General features: G+C 38.6%; 1 protein-coding gene across 3 annotated transcripts in view; it reads right to left on the reverse strand.

Moving 5' to 3' along the window:
* Positions 1 to 25,816, reverse strand: part of WDR70 (WD repeat domain 70) — a 305,870-nt gene that overhangs the window by 29,062 nt on the left and 250,992 nt on the right. For all 3 annotated transcript variants that reach the window (XM_044916946.1, XM_044916945.1, XM_021696297.2), the window contains one exon: positions 24,250 to 24,388. In XM_044916946.1, the coding sequence (XP_044772881.1) occupies positions 24,250 to 24,388 (139 nt within the window). The remainder of the gene's footprint in view (positions 1 to 24,249; positions 24,389 to 25,816) is intronic.

Raw genomic sequence — 25,816 nt, forward strand, 5'->3', positions numbered from 1 at the left:
TGCCCAGGCCAACAGACCAAGGCCTGATTGCTTTCTAGGTAGTCCAAGCTCAGGGCACTGCACCTCTATTCCTGTTCACATTCTTTCCCCTCCAGAGCTCTCAGACACACACATGGCTGGTCAGCATAAAGCTCATGGAGAAGCACATTTACCCTCCTTTTCACATGGAAGCAGGGAGAATGCAAATAAGACCCCTTGAACTAAACAGTCATTCCAGAGCTCCATCCACTGTGGCGATGAGTCACCAAAGCAGCCAATGAGGGCTCTGGAAGCAGCCTAACTTAGGCAAAGGATACTTAAGGCTCAATTACCCTAAGACTGGTTATTAATCAAATACTACAGGGATTCCAAAACATGGAATGCAGAAACAGAATTCAAAGTCAAAGGTGGGTGGGCCTTTTTTGTTTATTAATATTTATTGTGTGTGTTTAGCTAACCTTTGTAAACTTTGCAGCTAATGTGGCTCCGCACTTTGTCCTGTCAAGGAAATGCATCTTACAGCAGAGAGCTGGCCATGTGCCAAGCCAAACAATCCCTGAGACAGCGGCAGGGCTGGGAAGCAAGCAGAGCTGCCACGCTGCTCACTTGTCAAACTTACACACCGGGCTTTACTTAACAACAATGCGACACGTGCCTGCTAGAAACCCAAGGAACTATCAGAAGACATATGAGCTATAACTACTTAGAAACAGTGCATTCACTCCATCAACCATCCAGCCTTCCTTTAGACTGTTCTTGAGGAGGTGCTTCTGTGGCCAGGGGTTGACACAATCGGACCTACAGATTTCCTGAGCAACGCAGCAAACGGAGGGTCCCAAGCACGCCTAAATGGAAGGACGGGAAAGGAAAATGACACAAGAGCTACCGGGATCTAAGAGAAAGCCTTCACACTGTATCATGAGATTCAAATGGCAGAAGCCCACTGTGGTGGGAAGGACTAGATTCTGAAATTAGTCTGCATATTTTAATATACTGGTTTGCTTAATTAAATTAATAAAGCATTTTATTCTTACACTCATCTACTTCACCTTACCAAAACAATGTGGGTCCGCTAATGGCTTTCCCTTGCTAATTAGGCTGAACTCCATTTTAGCATGAAATTAGGTGTAGCCTTGTAAACCAAAGCCTACCTTCATTTTAGCATTATAATTTGGCACTGCAAAGTAACCGCAATCTGCCCCAAAGGTACTTAGCTCTAGCAGCAGCCATAAAGAGACGGTAATGGGGCTGGAGATCATAAGCAAGATGATAAGAAGGAATTACAAGACTTTAATGTACTTAACACAGAGATCTTTCTTCTCTGCAGACACCAAAGAAAAAGCAGGGGTGTGGGCTGGGGAAGAAGAGAGCACTGCGTACGAACAGCAGTGTCAATATTCCCAAACAGGAATTTTGGAATTACCCCTTAGCAAAAGTAAAAAGGCCACAAAAAATTCCAAATAATTTATTTCTGTGGTTTTTCTGGTTTACTTTAAGTGAAATCATGGAAGCAAATAAAGACAGGAGAAGGAAACCAATGAGAGAAGTGAATTTATATTTTAGGACACTGTAGGAAGGGAACCACTAGGTTTCTGGAATTTTACATTATTTAAAGTAACTGAATCCTTGCAACAATACTACAAAATTAGTAATGTCATCCTCATTTCACAAAAACAAGAAACTGAGGCTTGTAAGAGGGTGGGTAACTTTCCCAAGGCCATACAACTTGTACAGAAAGGAGTTGGGATCAGTGGGGAGGTTTTCCCAACTCCAATGCTCGCTCCCTGATACCACTTAATTATGCAAAGTCCTATTTTAGAAGATGGGGAGGAAGGGATGTGGGAGATCTGAAATCATTTCCAAACCTACCTAAGCCAGAAGTAGAAATCTTAGCAAGTTTATATTAAAAGGCAGATGGTATAACTAAAATCATAAAGGAAAAGGCTCACTACTACCCAAGTCACAAATGTCACTATAAAAGAAATCAATGCCTGTATAATTCCTTAGGCGTCTGTAATGCACATATCCAAACACCACCCTTATTCTACTTTACATGCTAAAAGAAGCCTAACATCCTTCATAATTTTATATCTTAAACATGATTATGATGAAACACCATTTCCTGATCCTTCCCAGCTGCTGAGCCACACTGTAAACCAAACTCTATCTGGTTTTTTCATGTTTGGTTTTTGTCACATAGTACAAGAATGGATAAGCTACCTAGTGATTCCTTGGGAGAACAAGCACTTTTCAGATTTTTCAAATAAGGAGCCTTACACCTGGTCTGTGAAGGAGACTGTCGCAGTTTTGCAGACCTGTATAGAGGCAGCCTCACGGTCATGGACATCCTCAGGAATATCCACTGCATTTGAATGGCTGTGTGTGTGCTGATTCCCAAGGCTAAGATCATAGATCAAGATATGAGTCCAAAATAAATAAAGAGAAGGCAGACGAAAATGGAAAAATACTGGAGAAAGAACTTTCTTCACATTTTCACAAGCCCAAGTTTTAGTTCACATTAAAAAAACTGCTTTCTACATTAAAATATTAAGCCAGGGAGGTAGAAGAGTAATATGAGAATTCTTTATACCTTTCTAGGCTATTTGTCCTGTCCTGCCAAAGCCATTATGTCCCCAAATTTGGATTATTCTGCAGCATGCATGGGCCATGAGGCTTGGCTTCATCGCTCTAAAGTTCAGGAAACAAACCTGGTAAATAAGCCTCAGTCTCCAATAAATAGATTCCTCAACACTCACCTGATCTCCATGGAGACTTCCCTCAAATGGAAAAAATTAAAGACATTTTCTCTGCTCTTCTAAGTACACACCTATCCTTTCTTCTTCCTCCACACCTCCTCCAACTCCAAGGAAGTTCTACCATAGGGCCAAACATGTAGCGACTGTCACTCTTTGCTGGAAATCGTCTCAATCCTCCCCCTTTCCTGCCCCAAGTAATTTTCTGATAAACCAGATAGCAGCTCAATGGTGAAAAGAAAAAAATGCCATGCCATTTTTATAAATGTAGGGGCTGCTGCAGAAAAACCAAACAAGGAGAAGTGCTGCTCTATACCTCCCATAAATATTTGATACAGATGTACAGATTATGACTTTTAAAAACTAGCACCTAATTATCAAACTAATTCCCATCAAAGCCATGGAAAATTCATTTATTAAAATCTTTTCATTTATAGCCTATGCTCTAAAATTAAGGTAATTGCTAAAGCAGCAAAAATTTGAAACCTGGTAGTTGTTCTTGGCACTAAATGAATCACATCTGTATCTGATAATAAAAATGCCTAAAGAATTTCATCACGAGAAGAAGTTCTCAGAGAAAAATGGAAGGTCTCTTGGGTAAGAAAATTAAATACAATTTTCCTCATCTAATTCAAAACACTAAATGTTAGTTTGCTCCAATCCACTTATTTGAGAAGTATTTACAAAGGCAAAGAAAGCATAAATAATGACTGAAGAAAATCTGGTAATTATTCTTATTAGTGACAGCCTGGGAGCCAGAAATAAGCAGGCGGCTGGAAGCTGGAGTCCACAGGATGAGTGCCACTGGTGGTGGATCCTACAAGGCAAATATCCCAGAGGCCCCATACCACAGTGATCCACATAAAAGCAGCACTTACTGGAGGCATAGTTCTAAAATTTTAGCAGAGCTTCCCACTGGTGGGCACAGGATGGGTTGCAGGCAATTCCTCAGGCCTGAGATGGGCATAGGGGCCCTAAAGCCTTTGGCAAATCAGCGAAGAGTACCCTTATCTGTTTATATCACACATTATCATTATGAGCACCAGGTTGAGAAAAAGCTTGAGAACACTACCTAAGGCCTTGTCTCTCAATCTAATCTACACAGACCCAGGCCTCCTTACCCTTCTTCATTCATCAAATTAAAGATGGCCAAGGCCATACATGAAAATACCACAGCTAACATCATATTCAATGGTGAAAAGCTGAGAGCTTTTCCCCTAAGATCAGGAACAAGACAAAGATGTCTACTCTTGCCACTTTTATTCAACATAGTACTGGAAGTCCTGGCTAAAGCAATCAGACAAGAAAAAATAAAAAAATAAAAGGCATCCACAATGTAAGGAAGAAGTAAAACTTTCATTATTTGCAGATCACATGATACTGTATATAGAAAATCCTAGGGGCGCAAACTGGTACAGCCACTGTGGAAAAGAATATGGAGGATTCTCAAAAAATTAAAAATAGAATTGCCATATCATCCAGTAATACTACTACTCAGTATTTACCAAAAAAAAAAAAACAAAAACACTAATTCAAAAAGATACATGCACCCCTAACTTATTGCAGCATTATTTACAATAGCCAAATTATGGAAGTAACCCAAGTGCCCATCAACAGATGAATGGATAAAGAAGTGGAATATATATACAATGGAATATTACTCAGACATAAAAAATAATAACATCTTGCCATTTGCAACAACAGAGATGGATCCAGAGGATATAATACTAAGTAAAATAAGTCAGTCAGACAAAGGCAAATACCACGACCACAAAACAAAGGAGCAAAGAAAAAAAGAGACAAACCAAAAAAACAGACTCTTAACTATAGAGAATTGATGGTTACCAGTGGGGAGGTGGGTTGGAGGATGAGTAAAATAAATAAAGGGGATTAAGAGTACACTTATAGGGGCGCCTGGGTGGCTCAGTCATTAGGCGTCTGCCTTTGGCTCAGGTCATGGTCCCAGGGTCCTAGGATGGAGCCCCGCATCGGGCTCCCTGCTCCTCGGGAAGCCTGCTTCTCCCTCTCCCACTCCCCCTGCTTGTGTTCCCTCTCTCGCTGTGTCTCTCTGTCAAATAAATAAATAAAAATATTTAATAAAAAAAAGAGTACAGTTACAATGATGAATACTGAGTAATGTAAAGAATTGAGTCACTATATTGTACACCTGAAACTCATATAACACTGTATGTTAACTACACTGGACTTAAAATTTTTAAAAAGACAGATATGGGCATAAAGATAATAACCATAGGGGCACCTGGGTGGCTCAGTCATTAAGCGTCTGCCTTCGGCTCAGGTCATGATCCCAGGGTCCTGGGATCGAGCCCCGCATCAGGCTCCCTGCTCTGCGGGAAGCCTGCTTCTCCCTCTCCTACTCCCCCTGCTTGTGTTCCCTCTCTCGCTGTCTCTCTCTCTGTGTCAAATAAAATCTTAAAAAAAAAAAAAATTAAAAAAAAAGATAACCATAAATCCTCTGCTTATATGAATAAACAAAGCACAAGTAGATAAAGCTATTAAATCCCTAACTACTAGATAAGAAATATGCGTAATTAGATCTTGGAAATCATCAACTATGTAAAACCAAACCAAACCAAACCAAACCGGAAAAGCTGAATCTTCAAAAATGAATTATATAGGATATGTAAAGCATTATTTATCTTAATATAGTATGGGTAAAAATGTTTTACAAATCATACTCTTTTACTTTGCCCTTTGGGAGTCTCATAACCCCTCCTCATACATGACAAAGCATTATCTATCACTCCAAAAAAGAAAAAAAAAAACAAAAAAAAAACACTACCCTGGGATATGTGTTAATTATAGACCTCTTTCTTCCCCACACTATATATAATTGTGAAAGTCTGGCCAGAGCTCTGATAGAACAGCTGGAAAACTTGTTACTGAAGATCATTCATCAAATTCAGGTTGGGAGAGGAAAAACTGTCACAGAATATCCTCCAAGACATGAAGTCCTTCACCGGTCTGCCATCAGTGGGATGTCATACGGTGCTGGGGTTAGACAACAGAGCACTAGTCATCATTGCCTTGGATGTTTTCACATTGTATAAAGAATAGTGTGCCATTTTGAACACCTTCAAATGTCTACAAAATCAAGTTCTCCTTTTCTGATATTTTATAAAGGAGTCAAGTATGTTTCTCCTTCAGGGCTGTATTATCTAGTGGCTAACTCTTCATCCAGTTTACCATTCATGGCAATCATATCTATACAAGGAAATACAAATAAATTTAAATACCAATTAAAAGAACACCAAACACAAGAGTGTAGAGAAGGAAAAAAATGTTTCTATTTAACCAAAAAGGTAATAGTGAGTCTTGCTATTGTTTTTGCAGATCCAGAAATGGAAGCAAAACAGTAAACAGAAAACATTTCTTTGAAACTGCTAACACCAATAAGTAGCAGATGCCTTTTAATATAGCACGGTACAGGGTTAAATGCCACTAGAAAATGAGTAAACTATTACACTGAACGAGCCCTCCTTTTGGTCCTCATTCTTTTGCTTTCAATGATTTATGAAGCCTACAGCAGCATGTGATTGGCACTTCAACTCGATCTAACTCTCAAAATGAGATCATTTCAAATAGATTATCAAAGAGATAATTATAGGAAAGACATCTCACTATAGGTTTTGAATGCATTCATACAGCAAGCATTATTTCAAGGAGAGAATGGCTGAAAAGAGAGTATCAGAGAGAACAGAAATGTTGAGAAAATCTGACCCACAAGGAAATGTTAAAAAAAACAAAAACAAAAACTAAGTTTGGTTCTCTTGGACAAGAGAAGACTGAACAGAAACTTTGTAATAGAGGAAACAGGGGATGTTGACCAGCTGTTCTCCAACTCCATGAGGACTCGAGTAAAGGATGTGGGCTCTAAGCTTAAGAATGTGAGGCTAAAGTACAGGAAAAAAATAAAAAAGATCTGATGGTAAGGGATTTCAACAACAGGAATAAACTCTTTGGAAGGGTTGTAAAATCTTCTGTTAAAATTAAGTCTAAATTGAAAAAACAAAAAAAAAACAAAAGCTTTTGAGAGCCTCAAAAAAAAAATTAAGTCTAAATTTCACACAGAAGAATTAAGGCATAGTTCTCAGGTAGGCAAGGAGATGGACTCTGGAAGACAATATTGAGAAACTAAACGAAGTATGCTTGATGCCAGATGGCAGCTGATTAAGCAAAAGCCGGTAGCTCTGCCTGTGGCACAGTTACGTCAAGGGAACACACCACCAGAGTAAGGGAAGGGACTCATACCAGGATCGATGACATTATTTTACTTCCTACAATATGAATGTCCCTGCAAATGTGCAGGGATCTTAGAAGCTTCCTCTTAGGCACATCTGCTGCAATCTGTACTATTTCATTATGTATTTTCCATTACCACTGTAATTTTTTTAAGGAAGGAAGAGAGGAAGAGAGGGAGGGAGGGAGAGAAGGACAGAACAGAACTGGTCTTAGGTGAGACAGAGGAAACATTCCACTCAGTCTCTCCTTCCCAATGCAGTTATATAAGATAGAAGGCATAGAGCACCCATTTGAGGACTCTGAAAAGTAAATAGTAGTAGGTAGATTGGAGAATTAGTCCAGAATTCAGAGCATCACTGAAGCAAAAATGAGTTTACTATTTCCCTTACTCCAGTACTTCCCCTACCCACCCCACCAAAATCTGTGATGCACAAAATATCAAAATTTTGAAAAAGACAGCTCAGTCCAACTCAGTTTCCCTTTTGCCTTAAGCACAGGGCTTGGCACAGCCCTGTTACTCTTCCCATTTTTATTTAAAATATTGGTGTTTTATTCATCATGGATTTTTTGCATTAATTTTCTTTTTTTTATAATGTTGCATTAAAATGTCATTTATCTTGACTACTGAGTTTTTTGGCACCTCTTTAAATTTTGTACTTGAGCCTGACCCTAGTCCTGGCCCTGCCTCAACCTATATCTCCCTCTATTACATAAAATTTAGCCCAAAATGGACCACTAGGCCTAAATACAAAACATAAAACTTTTAGAAGAAAATCTGGGTGACCTGGCGTCAGTCAAGGAGTTCTCAGATATGACATGAAAAGCACACCCTATACAAGAAAAAACTGATAAATTGGACTGTATCAAATTTAAAATCTTTTGTTCTGTAAAAGCCACTATTAAGAAAAAAATAAGCAACAGACCAGGAGAAAATATTTCCAGATATCCTAAAAAGAACTTGGTGTCTAGAATATATAAAAGACTCTCAAAACTTAACAATAAGAAAACAAACAACCTTAAAAATGGGCACAAAACTTGAACAGGTACTTCACCAAAGAGAATGGAACAATGGACAAAGGGCACATGAAGATATTCAATATCATTAGTCATTAGAAAAATGCAAATTATAGGCAAGATGGCAGAGGAGTAGGAGACCTGGATTTCGTCTCTTCTCAGGAATTCAGCTGGATAGGGGTCAAACCATTCTGAACACCTACGAACTCAACAGGACATCAAAGAAAAGAAGAGGAACAACTCTCTGAACAGAAAAACAACCACTTTCTGGAAGGTAGGACGTGCGGAGAAGTGAATCCGAGGCGATGTTCGGGAGGATAGACGGCGGGGGAGGGGCCTCCGTCGGCCGCTTCTGGCAAGTGATAGAACCGCAGAGCACAGAATCGGAACTTTTAGAAGTTGGCTCCGCTGAGGGACGTCGCTCCAGTGGCTAAGCGGGGGTGGAACCCTCGTAGGACAGTGTGGTCTCAGGACCCTCGGGAACACAGAAAGACTGGGGGTGCCAGAGTGCGGCAGAGCTCCCAGGTAACGGAGCAGGGAAGCTGGCTGCAGAGACGAACCGAGGCGCGGGCTCTCATCTCGGATTGGCTATAAACCGTGATCCACCACACAGTCAGGCCGCTGCTCCTCCAGCAGGGACCCAACAAGTGGCAGATCCAGGCAGACTCACCTTTTTCCCCCCCGGGAGGAGAGGTGCAGGAGTGGACCGCAGGGATCTGCGGGGTTTGGAGACTCCACACGGGGTCGGGTGCCAGAGATAGAAACGCGCGGTCTCAGGCTAGGTGAGCACGGAGTGCGGCGGGAGACTGGGGAGATGGGAGCGACTGACAGCTTTTCTCTGGGGGCTCACGGAGGAGCGGGGCCAGAGTTTTTAGCTCCTCCGAGGCGGAGACTGGGAGGCCGCCATTTTCACACTCTGCCTCCAAAGCTGTACAGGAAGCTTGAAGGGAACAAAAGCTCCCGAGAGCAAACCCGAGCAGATTACTTAGCCCGGACTGGGCAAGGGGGGGGGCAATTCCGCCTACGGCAAAGACTTTTGGAAACCACGGCAACAGACCCCTCCCCCAGAAGATCAGCGAGAACAGTCAGCCAAGACCAAGTTTACCGATCAATGAGAACGGCAGAACTCCAGCGCTAGGGGAATACTGCACATAGAATTCATGGCTTTTTTACCATGATTCTTTAGTCTTTCAAAGTTAATTTTTTTTAACTTTTTTTTTTCTTGAATTTTTCTTTTTCCCTTTTTCAACCAACATCTTATCAATCCCTTTAAAAAAATTTTTTTTATTTTTCATTTTTAGAGTCATATTCTCTCCCTTCATAGTAGTTACCCATATTTTTGGCATATATATATATATATATAAGTTGTTCTCTCTTTAAAATTTTGAGATAGTTTCTTCTAACAGATCAAAATATACCCTAAATCTCTAGTGTATGGTTTTTTTCCTACTCCCCTGCCTGATCCCATTCTCTCCTTTTTTCCCTTTTTTTTAAAAAATCCTCTTCTTTCTTTTTTCAACCAACTTATCAATTCCTTTTATAAAACTTTTTATAATTTCCATCTTTACAGTCATATTCCATCCCTTCATCATATCAACCCTTATTTTTGTACACATATAAGTTTTTCTTCCTTTAACATTTTGGGAGGCACCTTCTTCTAACAGACCAAAATACACCCAAAATCTAGTGTGTGGCACTGATCTATGCACCAGCCTGATCATATTTGATCATATTCTGTTTCTTTTTGTTTTGTTCTGTTTTTGTTTGTTTTTATCTTTTTCTTTTCTTTTTTTTTGCTTTTTCTTTTTTCTCTCTTTCCCTTTCTTTTCCCACTGCTTCAGGTCTTTTCTGATTTGTTTAGAGTATATTTTCTGGGAACACTGTTACCCTGTTAGCATTTTGTTCTCTCCTTAATCTAGTCTCCTCTGGGCAAAATGACAAGACGGAAAAAATCACCTCAACAAAAAGAACAAGAGGTAGTACTGACTGCCAGGGACCTACTCAATACGGCCATTAGTACGATGTCAGATCTAGAGTTCAGAATCATCACTTTAAAGATACTAGCTGGGCTTGAAAAAAGCATGGAAGTTATTAGAGAAACTCTTTCTGGAGAAGTAAAAGAACTAAAATCTAACCAAGTCGAAATCAAAAAGGCTATTAATGAGGTGCAATCAAATATGGGGGCGCTAAGTGCTAGGATAAATGAGGCAGAAGAGAGAATCAGTAACATAGAAGACCAAATGAAGGAAAATAAAGAAGCTGAGAAAAAGAGAGATAAACAACTACTGGATCACGAGGGCAGAATTCGAGAGATAAGTGATACCATAAGACGAAACAACATTAGAATAACTGGGATCCCAGAAGAAGAAGAAAGAGAGAGACGGGCAGAAGGTATAATGGAGTAAATTATAGCAGAGAACTTCCCTAATTTGGGGAAGGAAACAGGCATCAAAATCCAGGAGGCACAGAGAACCCCCCCTCAAAATCAATAAAAATAGGTCAACACCCTGACATCTAATAGTAAAACTTACAAGTCTCAGAGACAGAGAAAATCCTGAAAGCAGCTTGGGAGAAGAGGTCTGTAACCTACAATGGTAGAAACATTAGATTGGCAACAGACCTATCCACAGAGACCTGGCAGGCCAGAAAGGACTGGCAGGATATATTCAAAGCACTAAATGAGAAAAATATGCAGCCAAGAATACTATATCCAGCTCGGCTGTCATTGAAAATTGAAGGAGAGATAAAAAGCTTCCAGGACAAACAAAAACTAAAGGAATTTGCAAACACGAAACCAGCCCTACAAGAAATCTTGAAAGGGGTCCTCTGAGCAAAGAGAGAGCCTAAAAGCAACATAGAAAGGAACACAGACAATATACAGTAACAGTCACCTTACAGGCAATACAGTGGCACTAAATTCATATCTTTCAATAGTTACCCTGAATGTAAATGGGCTAAATGCCCCAATCAAAAGACACAGGCTATCAGATTTGGATTAAAAAACAAGACCCATCGATATGCTGTCTGCAAGAGACTCATTTTAGACCCAAAGACACCCCCAGATTGAAAGTGAGGGGCTGGAAAACCATTTACCATGCTAATGGACACCAAAAGAAAGCTGAGGGGGCAATCCTTAAATCAGACAAATTAGATTTTAAACCAAAGACTGTAATAAGAGATGAGGAAGGAGACTATATCCTACTTAAAGGGTCTATCCAACAAGAAGATCTAACAATTGTAAATATCTATGCCCCTAACATGGGAGCAGCCAATTATATAAGCCAATTAATAACAAAAGCAAAGAAACACATCGACAATAATACAATAATAGTAGGGGACTTTAATGCCCCCCCTTACTGAAATGGACAGATCATCTAAGCAAAAGATCAACAAGGAAATAAAGACTTTACATGACACACTGGACCAAATGGACTTTACAGACATATTCAGAACATTCCATCCCAAAGCAACGGAATACACATTCTTCTCTAGTGCCCATGGAACATTCTCCAGAATCGATCCCATCCTAGGTCATAAATCAGGTCTCAACCGGTACCAGAAGATTGGGATCATTCCCTGCCTATTTTCAGACCACAATGCTTTGAAACTAGAACTCAATCACAAGAGGAAAGTTGGAAAGAACTCAAATACATGGAGGCTAAAGAGCATCCTACTAAAGAATGAATGGGTCAACCAGGAAATTAAAGAAGAATTTTAAAAATTCATGGAAACCAATGAAAATGAAAACACAACTATTCAAAATCTTTGGGATGCAGCAAAGGCAGTCCTAAGAGGAAAGTGTATAGCATTACAAGCCTTTCTCAAGAAACAAGAAAGGTCTCAAGTACACAACCTAACCCTACACCTAAAGGAGCTGGAGAGAGAACAGCAAATAAGGCCTAAACCCAGCAGGAGAAGAGAAATAATAAAGATCAGAGCAGAAATCAATGAAATAGAAACCAAAAGAACAGTAGAACAGATCAATGAAACTAGGAGCTGGTTCTTTGAAAGAATTAACAAGATTGATAAACCCCTGGCCAGACTTATCAAAAAGAAAAGAGAAATGACCCAAATCAACAAAATCATGAATGAAAGAGGAGAGATCACAACCAACACCAAAGAAATACAAACAATTATAAGAACATATTATGAGCAACTCTATGCCAGCAAATTAGATAGTCTGGAAAAAAATGGATGCATTCCTAGAGATGTATCAACTACCAAAACTGAACCAGGAAGAAATAGAAAACCTGAACAGACCTATAACCACTAAGGAAATTGAAGCAGTCATCAAAAATCTCTCAACAAACAAAGGAGCCCAGGGCCAGATGGCTTCCCAGGGGAATTCTACCAAACATTTAAAGAAGAATTAATACCTATTCTTCTGAAACTGTTCCAAAAAATAGAAATGGAAGGAAAACTTCCAAACTCATTTTATGAGGCCACCATTACCTTGATCCCAAAACCAGACAAAGACCCCATTAAAAAGGAGAACTACAGACCAATATCCCTGATGAACATGGATGCAAAAATTCTCACCAAAATACTAGCCAATAGGATGCAACAGTACATTAAAAGGATTATTCACCACGACCAAGTGGGATTTATCCCTGGGCTGCAAGGTTGGTTCAACATCCGCAAATCAATCAACGTGATACAATACATTAACAAAAGAAAGAACAAGAATCATATGATCCTCTCAATAGATGCAGAAAAAGCATTTGACAAAGTACAGCATCCTTTCTTGATCAAAACTCTTCAGAGTATAGGGATTGAGGGTACATACCTCAATATCATAAAAGCCATCTATGAAAAACCTACAGCGAATATCATTCTCAATGGGGAAAAACTGAGAGCTTTCCCCCTAAGGTCGGGAACGCGGCAGGGATGTCCACTATCACCACTGCTATTCAACGTAGTATTAGAAGTCCTAGCCACAGCAATCAGACTACAAAAAGAAATAAAAGGCATCCGAATCGGCAAAGAAGAAGTCAAACTCTCACTCTTTGCAGATGATATGATACTTTATGTGGAAAACCCCAAAGACTCCACCCCAAAACTGCTAGAACTCATACAGGAATTCAGTAAAGTGGCAGGATATAAAATCAATGCACAGAAGTCAGTGGCATTCCTATACACCAACAACAAGACAGAAGAAAGAGAAATTAAGGAGTCGATCCCATTTACAATTGCACCCAAAACCATAAGATACCTAGGCATAAATCTAACCAAAGAGACAAAGGATCTGTACTCAGAAAACTATAAAATACTCATGAAAGAAATTGAGGAAGACACAAAGAAATGGAAAAACGTTCCATGCTCATGGATTGGAAGAACAAATATTGTGAAGATGTCAGTGCTACCTAGAGCAATCTACACATTCAATGCAATCCCCATCAAAATACCATCCACTTGGGGCGCCTGGGTGGCTCAGATGGTTAAGCGTCTGCCTTCGGCTCAGGTCATGATCTCAGGGTCCTGGGATCGAGTCCCGCATCGGGTTCCCTGCTCAGTGCAGAGCCTGCTTCTCCCTCTCCCTCTGCCACTCCCTCTGCTTGTGCTCTTCTATCTCCCTGTCAAATAAATAAATAAAATCTTTAAAAAAAAAAATACCATCCACTTTTTTCAAAGAAATGGAACAAGTCACCCTAAAGTTTGTATGGAACCAGGAAAGACCCCGCATAGCCAGAGGAATGTTGAAAAAGAAAAGCAAAGCTGGTGGCATCACAATTCCGGACTTCCAGCTCTATTACAAAGCTGTCATCAGCAAGACAGTATGGTACTGGCACAAAAACAGACACATAGATCAATGGAACAGAATAGAGAGCCCAGAAATGGACCCTCAACTCTATGGTCAACTAATCTTTGACAAAGCAGGAAAGAATGTCCAATGGAAAAAAGACAGTCTCTTCAACAAATGGTGTTGGAAAAATTGGATAGCCACATGCAGAAGAATGAAACTGGACCATTTCCTTACACCACACACAAAAATAGACTCCAAATGGTTGAAAGACCTCAATGTGAGACAGGAGTCCATCAAAATCCTAAAGGTGAACACAGGCAGCAACCTCTTCAACCTCAGCCGCAGCAACTTCTTCCTAGAAACATCGCCAAAGGCAAGGGAAGCAAGGGCAAAAATGAACTGTTGGGACCTCATCGAGATAAAAAGCTTTTGCAAAGCAAAGGAAACAGTCAACAAAACCAAAAGACAACTGATGGAATGGGAGAAGATATCTGCAAATGACATATCAGATAAAGGGCTAGTATCCAAAATCTATAAAGAACTTATCAAACTCAACACCCAAAGAACAAAGAATCCAATCAAGAAATGGGCAGAAGACATGAACAGACATTTTTCCAAAGAAGACATCCAAATGGCCAACAGACACATGAAAAAGTGCTCAATATCGCTCAGCATCAGGGAAATCCAAATCAAAACCTCAATGAGATACCACCTCACAGCAGTGAGAATGGCTAAAATTAACAAGTCAGGAAATGACAGATGTTGGCGGGGATGCGGAGAAAGGGGAACCCTCCTACACTGTTGGTGGGAATGCAAGCTGGTGCAGCCACTCTGGAAAACAGTATTCCTCAAACAGTTGAAAATAGAGCTACCATATGGCCCAGCAATTGCACTACTGGGTATTTACCCCAAAGATACAAATGTACGGATCCGAAAGAGTAGGTGCACCCCGATGTTTATAGCAGCGCTGTCCACAATAGCCAAACTGTGGAAAGAGCCAAGATGTCCATCGACAGATGAATGGATAAAGAAGATGTGGTATATATATACAATGGAATATTATGCAGCCATCAAAAGGAATGAGATCTTGCCATTTGCAACAATGTGGATGGAACTGGAGGGTATTATGCTGAGCGAAATAAGTCAAACAGAGAAAGACATGTATCATATGACCTCACTGATATGAGGAATTCTTAATCTCAGGAAACAAACTGAGGGTTGCTGGAGTGGTGGGGGGTGGGAGGGACGGGGTGGCTGGGTGATAGACACTGGGGAGGTTATGTACTCTGGTAAGGGCTGTGAATTGTGCAAGACTGTTGAATCTCAGATCTGTACCTCTGAAACAAATAATGCAATATATGTTAAGAAAAAAAAAAAGAAGGTAGCAGGAGGGGAAGAATGAAGGGGGGGAAATCGGAGGGGTAGACGAACCATGAGAGACGATGGACTCTGAGAAACAAACTGAGGGTTCTAGAGGGGAGGGGGGTGGGAGGATGGGTTAGCCTGGTGGTGGGTATTGAGGAGTGCACATTCTGCATGGAGCACTGGGTGTTATGCACAAACAATGAATCATGGAACACTATATCTAAAACTAATGATGTAATGTATGGTGATTAACATAACAATTTAAAAAATTTTTTAAAAAAAGAAAAATGCAAATTATAACCGTGATAAGAAAGACCATTCCATACCTATTAGAATGTATAAAATAAAAAATGTCCACAACACAAACTGTTGGTGAGGATATGGAGCAAGTGGAAAACAAATACATCATTGGTGGAAATGCAAAATGGTACTGTTACTCTGAAGAACGGCTTGGTATTTTCTTATAAAAATAATCACATACTCACTGTATGACCCAGCAAGCCTACTCTTAGGTATATACAGAAATGAAAACTTCTGTTCACACAAAAACTTATATATGAATGCTTATGGCAGCTCTATCCATAATCTCTAAAAACTGGAAACAATCAAATATCCTGTAATAAGATAAACTGGGCTATAACCACAAAGAGTACTACTCAGCAATAAAATGTAACAAACTCTTGATACACACCATAACCTGGATGAGTCTCAAAAGCATTCTGCTAAAAGAAGTTGATCTATATGTTGGCTAACTGGAAAAAAAAAAAAATAATAATAATAATAAAGTTGATCTAAAAAGGTTACATGTTGTATGAGTGCATTTAGACGACATCCTTGAAAAGCCAGCACTATAGTGGAGACCAGTGAATGCTAGGGATTAGGAATGGGGGGCAGGGAAGAGGTGAGAGTGTGGCTACAGAGGGACAGCACAAAGGAGTTTCTGGGGGGTGATGGAACTGTTCTGTATCCTGATTGTACTGATAGTGGCTACATAAATCCATACATGTTTTAAAAATCACAGAAGTGTATACTTTTTAAAAAGATAAATTTTACTGTATCATTTTCAAAATCAAATAACAAAGAATCAGCACTAAACTGGTTCTTATCATTTTCCTTACTTAAAACATTTAAAGACTTGATAAAGCAGATATTACCATGAAATCAGTGGTTTTTTCTCTATTTGCTCGGGCCTACGGATGAGCACTCAACCGTGTTCTTCCAATCCTGAGAACTACTGTCCTGGAACACCCACAACATGATAGCTTTACACTTAGTAATTGAGAAGTAATTTAATCAAGTCTTACTGATACCAGCCCCCCTCAGACATTGTAAAGTTAACAGCTAACTTATTAGGGGACTCTAGCTGAGGTCCAAGTACTGTTTAAATTGAAGTCTGATAAGTAATCCCAAGAAAGAATTTAGTAATCCAAACCATGAAAGCAGCAATAATGCAATTCTGTTTTTCATCATAGCCCAATGCCATATCTTTTCTTCAGTGATTAAAGAAAATACTCCTACAGAAAGGAGTAGTGGCTGATCACTGTGCCTCTTGACAGTAAAACACTGTCGCAATAGCCATGCTGGAAGTTAGCTCTTGACTTTGAAAAGGTAGTGCTAGAGAAAGAACCATGTAACTGCTGTCCTGGCATATTTACACTAAAACTCCATCATCTTCTACTTCCAAGTTTTTTTTTTTTTAATTCAATAGCCAATATATAGTACATCATTAATTTTTGATATAGTGTTCCATGATTCATTAGTTGTGTATAACACCCAGTACTCACTCATCACATCACGTGCCCTTCTTAATGCCCATCACCCAGTTACCCCATCCCCCCACCTACCTCCCTTTTCACAACCCTCAGTTCGTTTCCCGGAGTCAAGAGTCTCTTGGGTTTGTCTCCCTCTCTGATTTCTTCCCATTCGGTCTTCCCTCCCTTCCCCTATGATCCTCTGCATTATTTCTTATATTCCACATATGAGTGAAACCATATAATTGTCTTTCTCTGATTGACTTACTTCACTTAGCATAATCCCCTCTAGTTCCATACATGTTGATGTAAATGGTAGGTATTCATCCTTTCTGATGGCAGAGTAATATTCCATTGTAGATATGAACCACATCTTCTTTAAGCATTCATCTGTTGAAAGACATTTCGGCTCCTTCCACAGTTTGACTATTTTGGACATTGCTGCTATGAACATTGGGGTGCAGGTGCCCCTTCTTTTCACTACATCTGTATTTCTGGGGTAAATACCAGTAGTGCAATTGCTGGGTTGTAGGGTAGCTCTATTTTTAACTTCTGGAGGAACCTCCATACTGTTTTCCAGAGTGGCTGCACCAGCTTGCATTCCCACCAACAGTGTAAGAGGGTTCCCCTTTCTCCGCATCCTCGCCAACATTTGTTGCTCCCTGTTTTGTTAATTTTAGCCATTCTAACTGGTGCAAGGTGGTATCTCATTGTGGTTTTGATTTGTATTTCCCTGATGCCAAGTGATGTGGAACATTTTTTCATGTGTCTGTTGGGCATCTGGATGTCTTCTTTGGAGAAATGTGTGTTCATGTCTTCTGCCCATTTCTTGACTGGATTATTTGTCTTTTGGGTGTTGAGTTTGGTAAGTTCTTTATAGATTTTGGATACCAGCCCTTTATCTGTTATGTCATTTGCAAATATCTTCTCCCATTCTGTAGGTTGCCTTTTAGTTTTGTTGACTGTTTCCTTTGCCGTGCAGAGGCTTTTTATCTTGACAAAGTCCCAAAAGTTCATTTTTGCTTTTGTTTCCCTTGCCTTTAGAGACGTGTCTTGCAAGAAGTTGTTGTGGCCAAGGTTGAAGAGGTTACTGCCTGTGTTCTCTAGGATTCTGATGGATTCCTGTCTCACATTTAGGTCCTTCATCCATTTTGAGTTTATCTTTGTGTATGGCATAAGAGAATGGCCCAGTTTCATTCTTTTGCATGTGGCTGTCCAATTTTCCCAACACCATTTATTGGAGAGACTGTCTTTTTTTCCATTGGATATTCCTTCCTACTTTGTCGAAGATTAGTTGACCATAGAGTTGAGGGTCCATTTCTGGGCTCTCTATTCTGTTCCATTGATCCATGTGTCTGTTTCTGTGCCAGGACCATGCTGTCTTGATGATCACAGTTTTGTAATATAGCTTGAGGTCAGGCATTGTGATGCCCCCAGCTTTGGTTTTCTTTTTCAAAATACCCCTGGCTATATGGGGTCTTTTATGGTTCCATACAAATTTTAGGATTGTTTGCAATCCCTATCAAAATGCCATCAACATTTTTCACAGAGCTAGAACAAACAATACTCCTGAGTTTTTCATCAAATATTTATATATCTCGGAAGACCAGGAAACAAGGCAGTGCTCATGTACCTTGCCTTTCTGTTCCCAATGAGCAAATGCTCTAAATACCTATGTTGAATATACTGTCTTATCACTTGGCCATGGGAAAATATACCAATTTTAGTAAGTACAAATAGTTAATCAGTATCCATCTAGAATCTGCATTAATCTTCTCAAGAAAGTGAATTACAGCCAAACTTCATTAAGCTGATGCTGCTTTATCCAAGATAATACATAATTCAAAGCAACTGCTATTCCCTAGTCAACTAGCTGCCTGATTGCTCTTTAATAAAAATCAGATAATGGAAAGCTAAACTCAAAGTCCATTTTTTCCATCCCCTAGACTTCATATTGAGAAGGTTTCACTATATTTTAGAAGGCAGATAAATGCCAAATATAGTCTTTCTTTCGAGTTTATTTTCAGTTGGCATTTGCACTGCCAATAGCTCAAGTTCCCTCTGTGTCCTATTCCTTGTACAATCCTGACTGGGCAAAGACACTGCTGGACTCCTTTATTTCCAGAAAACTTTTAAAGAGGTGGAACCTTGTATCAGTGAGACAGATCATTAGTCTATTCCCAGGATGATACAGAAGAAGAGGTGAGTTCCTCAACTCTTCAGAGACAAGCTTTCACAAGCACAGCTTCATTAATTTGTTTGAAGTGAATTTCCAGAGTTGTTCTATCAAGACTCATATGTAAGAACAAAGACACTTTCCAAAACCAATTCTGAGGACGTCTGGAATATCCATTAATTTGAATGACCTTTCTGCTCTCTTACATATGTACAAATAATGGAGGATGATTGTAGTATGAATGATCAGCATGTCCCTTACACTCATAAATTAAGATAAATAGCTAGTTTTGTGAAGAGTCCATTATTTATGGCCTTATTATACTCATTTCTTCTTTCCCTTCAGTCTCTTTGGATTTAAAATATCAATATACTCTCCTAATAAAAACACAAAAACTTTTTATGTGATACTTCATTGTATGATATATGTCATTCTTTAGGTTACCAAATAGAGCAATTTTCTTGGACATCAAAATGTATTAATTTAAATGTCATATCTGAGAATAATCTATGGGTGATATGATTAGATATGATATTTACTTTCTTAATGATCTTTTCTATGTTGACAGTTTTTTAGATTTAATATGTACTACTTTTATAATAAAAAAAATACAATTAAATCAGAAAAAGACAATTAAAATACCAAAAGCAGTCTAGTTGAAAACCTAATGAATGAAAAAAATAAAGCAGTCTAGTTGAAAATATCAAAGCAAATTTCCCTTCCCTTCCCTTCTGCGGCTATATACCAGATCAGTTGTGCTAGATCTATAGCTATGTTTTGTAAATAAAGGTTTGATTTTTTTTCTTTCTATTCCTCACTTTGTTCAGTCAGTGTTTGCAGAAACAAAGGTCCCTCACCAAAGTACATAAGCTAACAAACAAATCAGAAGAGTAGTCAGGATCAAGTGTGAGATTTCTAGCTTTTTTCCTTTCTACCTTTTTTTCCCTCTTTACCCAAGGGAACACCTGCTATTTCTTTTAAATTACCGCCAAAAGCAGCTGAGGTGAAGAGGCCACCATCTTAAATAATATCAGGTCAAAAAACTTTATTCCATTACACTTGGGTTAAAGAATATAAATGGTAATATGCTAGTATAATTGCATAAACCATGTCCTTTGATTTATATTAGTGAAAAAGGCAAGTCTGTTAGTCATTTTATAACAAATTATAGTTTGATGAAAAATTACTAAGCTAATAGTAGTTCGTAACGTTATTTCAGGTCCTCTCCAGAATAATTAGAACTCTGAAAAGGTCTGAATATGTCTATGTTTCTTCTAAACATAAATATTTTTTAAAAAACGGATACATCGGGCACTTGGGTGGCTCAGTTGGTTAAGCGACTGCCTTCGGCTCAGGTCATGATCCTGGAGTCCTGGGATCGAGTCCCGTACTGGGCTCCCTGCTCAGCGGGGAGTCTGCTTCTCTCTCTGACTCTCCCCCCTCTCATGCTCTCTCTCTCATTCTCTCCCAAGTGAATAAATAAAATCTTTTAAAAAATAAATAAATAAAATGAAAAAATAATAATTGATACATCATCTCCAAATTGTATTTTATCCATTCTTTCTCCCCTATACTTTCATCACACAAAATAGAGTAATGGTAGCTTTTTATACAATATACAAAAGCTTAGGGTCCCATCTTACACAAAAACTAAAGTGATTTGTAAACTCAAGATTCAAGTTATATTCTGGAATTTATCTTAGAAAAGAGGCTAAGCACACTACTCAAATCATAAAAAAATTAGATGACAACTGAGAAATATGCTGTTTTTTTCAATTGAGGGAATACAACTGGACGACAAAGAAACATCTAAAAATAATATCAGCAGAATTGTAAAATGTGTATGAACATTATACTATAAAAATGGTAAATGTTAAAGAAACATTTGTCAACTCCTAGTGAAGAGAGTCTCTACATTGAAGAGAAAAAAATTTTCAGAACATATAACAACACAGAGAATGGAATTAAAACCAGTTTTTCCCTTAAGTTTCTTTCAAAAATAAATGGGAAAATATTTTTAAATTTTTATTTTATATTTTTGAAAGCTATTTATTGTGAAGCTTGTAGTATAGTTTTTAGTTACTAGGCAACGGTAGAGTTTTTAATATCCCTGACTGAAAACAATGTTTGGCTCCATATACATGTGGTGCTTGGCATTCTAAAATATAACTACCTAGGGATTTATTTTATTCTAGAAGAGGGTGTGAGAATACAATCACTCATACTTTACTGAAGTAAAAGGACTCATCTAGGATAGACCTAAAGCCACCGTTGTCTGTGTCTAATCAAGCAAGCACACCACTAAATGCTGATATTAAGAATGAGATGTTGCCTTTTATGTAAATTAAAACTCAACACAGTATGTATCTTACTACAGCAGAGTACAGTATTTCCAAAAGAAACGACTATTCTGGTTTTTAATGACAAAAATACAATAAAATAAGAGACATTTTTGGTCCTTCAAGCAAAATGTCCACCATCCTTATCCATTCCAAAGAATACATTTATTTTCTTACATTCCAAGACTTAAAACTTTAGATCAGAGGGGCATTTTAAAGTTCTTTTAACATACCATTCTACTATGTAAACAAAAACAATGCTGTCTGATATTAACAACAAAATGCAATCAAACAGATCCTAAATCAATTATTTAAAAGGCTGCTTCAAAGTGCTGTGGCACTTTTGTCCCTATTTGAAGTTTTCTCTTCATCTGTCTATTAATATGGCTCTCAAAATCTGTTTTCTGACTTTTCTAAGACAATTCAATAGAAGGTATATTCCATTTACTTAATGACCGTTCTCCTTTGCTTGCTTCTCTTCATTTGCTCATCCCTTAAACGTTCAGGTTTCCTAGGGCTCATGTTCTCCATCCTTTGTGCCCTTTTCTTAAACTAATCAGCAACCAACATTTCAACTATAAACTGTAAATATTTCTCCCAAAACTGTGTCTTCTTTCTCTTTTTTTTTTTTTTTTAAAGATTTTATTTATTTATTTGACAGAGAGAGACACAGCGAGAGAGGGAACACAAGCAGGGGGAGAGGGAGAGGGAGAAGCAGACTCCCCGCTGAGCAGAGAGCCCGATGCGGGGCTCGATCCCAGGACCCCGGGATCATGACCTGAGCCGAAGGCAGACGCCCAACGTCTGAGCCACCCAGGCGCCCCGTGTCTTCTTTCTCTTAAGCACCAAACTCACTTACCTATCTGCCTACTATCTCCATCCAGAGGCCATGCAGGTATTCAAGCTCAACATATCAACAACAATGCACTGTGTTTCTTCCAAAATCTGCTTTTTTCCTTTCTTTTTCTTTTTTTAATCTTGGGGAACACTGGCCCAGCCTCTCAAGTAATAAACCTCAGCCTTCGTACACAACACCAAATCTTGTAAATCTAACCTTCACACTTCAATAAAAATTATGTTCTAAAGCCTAAATCGCCATTCCCTTGCTTTAACAAACACACACACAAACAAAAAACAGAAGATAAAGTCACCTTCTTATTATGGTATACAAGATCAGTTTACCTTTCCATCTCTAGATACTTCTCTCCTGCCTCACTCTCCAAAGACATACCTGTGCTGTACAGTATGCATTACATGGACTTGCCAAGTATACCATTCACTCATTCAACAAATATGTGTCAGGCACTGTTCTAAGCACTGAGGAGATCACAGTGAACACAACAGACAAAGTTCCTGCTCTAGTGGGCTTACATCCTGGTGCAAGAAAACAGACAACAAACATAACAGATGCAATGGCAGTAAGCACTATGGAGGAAAAGATCTAGCTAGAAAAGCAACTCAGAGCAACAAAGCAAACAGCATGTTCCATACACTACAAAAACATAGGGTGTCTTAAAAGTGCAATTTTATTTAGGTTTCAATTTTAATTATAATTTAAAACCATAACACCATGAGTAATACTGAAATGTACTGTCATTGAGAGGCATAACAGAACACAGCTTACTTCTGGAACAACCAATTATAATAATTTTATTTTTTGAGATTAAAGTTGATAGAGTCAAGAATGTTTTTCTTTGATTCTAGTGTTTAAGTTGGCTCTTGGATGTACCCCCAAAAAATTATTATTAGTGCTGGCACATTTCAAATTACATCATGAGATTAGAATCTATAAAACTTAAGTACTCATCTAGAATTAGTCTCATTGTTATTTATTTCATTGTCTTTAACTATACCACGGTTTCAAATTTAGGGCCTACAAATTAAGACTCCACAGTAATACTAGAACATTAGAGACAGGAGCTTTTGACTAGTGATTTAAAAACAGTTGTTCAATTGTCTGAATCATGTAAGTACATAATATGTCCCAACTGTTTACAAAGAGCTGAAAGTCTACAGAAGGGCGCTGTTTAAGATATAGGATATTACTAAAGGCTTTGACAGTGAGCCAAAGAAAATTTACACAGACATTAATCAGTCTGTTTCATACTCAGAAAATAACAATGATTTACCTTACCTTCTAAATGCTAATACATACTCTAAAAGACTACAAAGGAATTCAGATTTTCCCCGGGAAACTTCACTATTACTGTATTACAGTCTCAGGAAAGGAATGACTGAATCAGTGAATCAATGCATGCATGCATGCTGTTTTAGTGCTTACAGTGCTTATATAAATATGTAAAGAAAACTAATGGGTTTTTTTTAGATGCCGAAGTTAACTGTGAAATGTTTTAAACTTCCAAATAACTAAACAGAAATTAAGCTCAGTGGAAGCTGAGTCTTACCTCAATGACAACTCTGGCAAGCAGAATTCTGTCAAAGTTTTCAAGGTTTAGGAAACAATGATACAATTCATCACTTTCTGAAGGCATAATTTTCACTTCTGTCCACAATCCCTGAATCTTCACACACATGCACCCTATGGGACACTTCTTTCTGTATCCTACGTGATGATCAGCTTCTGCTTTCCTCAAACTGGTTGGCAGAAGGGCAAATGTCCCCGGCCCAGCTGAAATTCTGACTGAAGCGTGGGCCCATGGGAAATACTGGGTCAGAGGAAGGGAAAGTGTAGATCAGCCAGTCTGCAACATACTAGTAATTCCTGTGTTAGTAAAAAAAAGTAGCTACCATTGCACCGTAGGGGCCAGGACTTATGTTCTATTTAAAAACTAAAACCAAAACAAAAGATGACTAAGAGGCAAACCTCACTTCATTCTCAAGGCTGAGGAGAGAAGAATTTACATACCGCATCCGTGATGTCTATTTCATACACCCTTTGGAAAGTCCTGCGCTCAAAGAAAACAAGTTTGCCGCTGCCACATCCCCTTTGAACAGATGTCCCGGTGACTATGAGTTTATCATCTGGACTGAAACAGCAGTCAGTCCTACAGACAAAAACAGTGTGTAAGCATAAGCTTATGACCCTACAGCAATGAGTTAAATAAAATATAAACAACACCACTGTAACAAGAGGTGACTCTTATAGAGGGCTCACAGTAAGTCAAGCACTTATATTAGTTTGCTTAATCTTCACAATAATCCTATGGGGTAGACATTATTATCCCCATTTTACTGATGAGGAAACTGAGGCAGAGAGAGAGTAAAGAAACCCTGGCCAAGATCACAAAAGTAGCGCAGCTGGGATTTGAACTCAGGCAGTCTGATTGCAGAATCTATGCTTCTAACTTCTACACACTGTACTTTTTAATGTATAGGAAGTGTGGGAAAAACTCAAGATAGACCTTGACGGTGCTATAGACAAATAGACATTGTATGACTAATGTCTAAGTAGTGATAATTTTGTCCAGTTTTGGAATTATTTTTTACCACCACCAGCCACCATCCCCAAATAATTTGAGTTTTGTCAAGTCAAGGACCATGAAATGAGGAACAGGTTGAACTGCTGGAACCTAACTGATGGCTATGATTCAAGAGCCCTTGTTAGAGATCTGGCCACCTGGTTGTGAATAATCTAAGACATGATCCAAAGAAGTTATGTAGTTAGCATAGCTTGCAGCAGGCATAATAGCTCAAAAAATTCTCATCAGCTATAAATTCATGTTTGTTTGTCCATCTGTTGGTTTTAACAGATAAATGCCATGGGCAACAGACCGTGCTAGAGTCAGTGCTCTGCTGTTACACAGTTTCCTCCATTTGACGCTTCCATCACCTTCACGCTCTCCCTGTTGGTCATTATTTAACACAGATGTGAAATTTTATTTCTACAAAAATAGAAAGTTTTACTTAGGCACCAACTGTAGGACTTAAAAGTTCAAATCCCACCTCAGTTGCCTTAGAAAAATCTTTAAATGCTTCAGTTGTCAACTTAATAGAATGAAGATAATGGTGTTCAGCTACCTAGAACAAGATACTCTGAACAAGTGAAGTATACTGAATTATTGACTGGAATGATGATAAGAAAAACTTGAGAAAATGAGATATAGTAATGCTCAGTAACTATGAAATATTGCTTTGATGGAATGGGGTTCAAATTTTAAAAGACAACAAATACGCAGGCCTACCCTGTCATTTATACATATTAAAAGAACAATTCAATCTCTTAAAATATTTTTACTATCCCAAGACCTATGTGTGTATACACACAGAGAAACACATGAACATATATGATTTCAACTTCAAAAATATTTTATGGTCTGAAGAGTGTGCAAATAAAAGGGAAAAATAAAATGTATCTTTCAAAAAACAGATTTCAAATACTCTTCCTGTCCCTTTTTAAAAGACACATAACATAAATTAAAGTGAAGAAATTTCTTTTCCATTCTCTTACATTTATCAATTTAAAATACGCTACT

Source organism: Neomonachus schauinslandi, chromosome 7, assembly GCF_002201575.2.
Source record: "Neomonachus schauinslandi chromosome 7, ASM220157v2, whole genome shotgun sequence".
Taxonomy (NCBI): domain Eukaryota; kingdom Metazoa; phylum Chordata; class Mammalia; order Carnivora; family Phocidae; genus Neomonachus; species Neomonachus schauinslandi.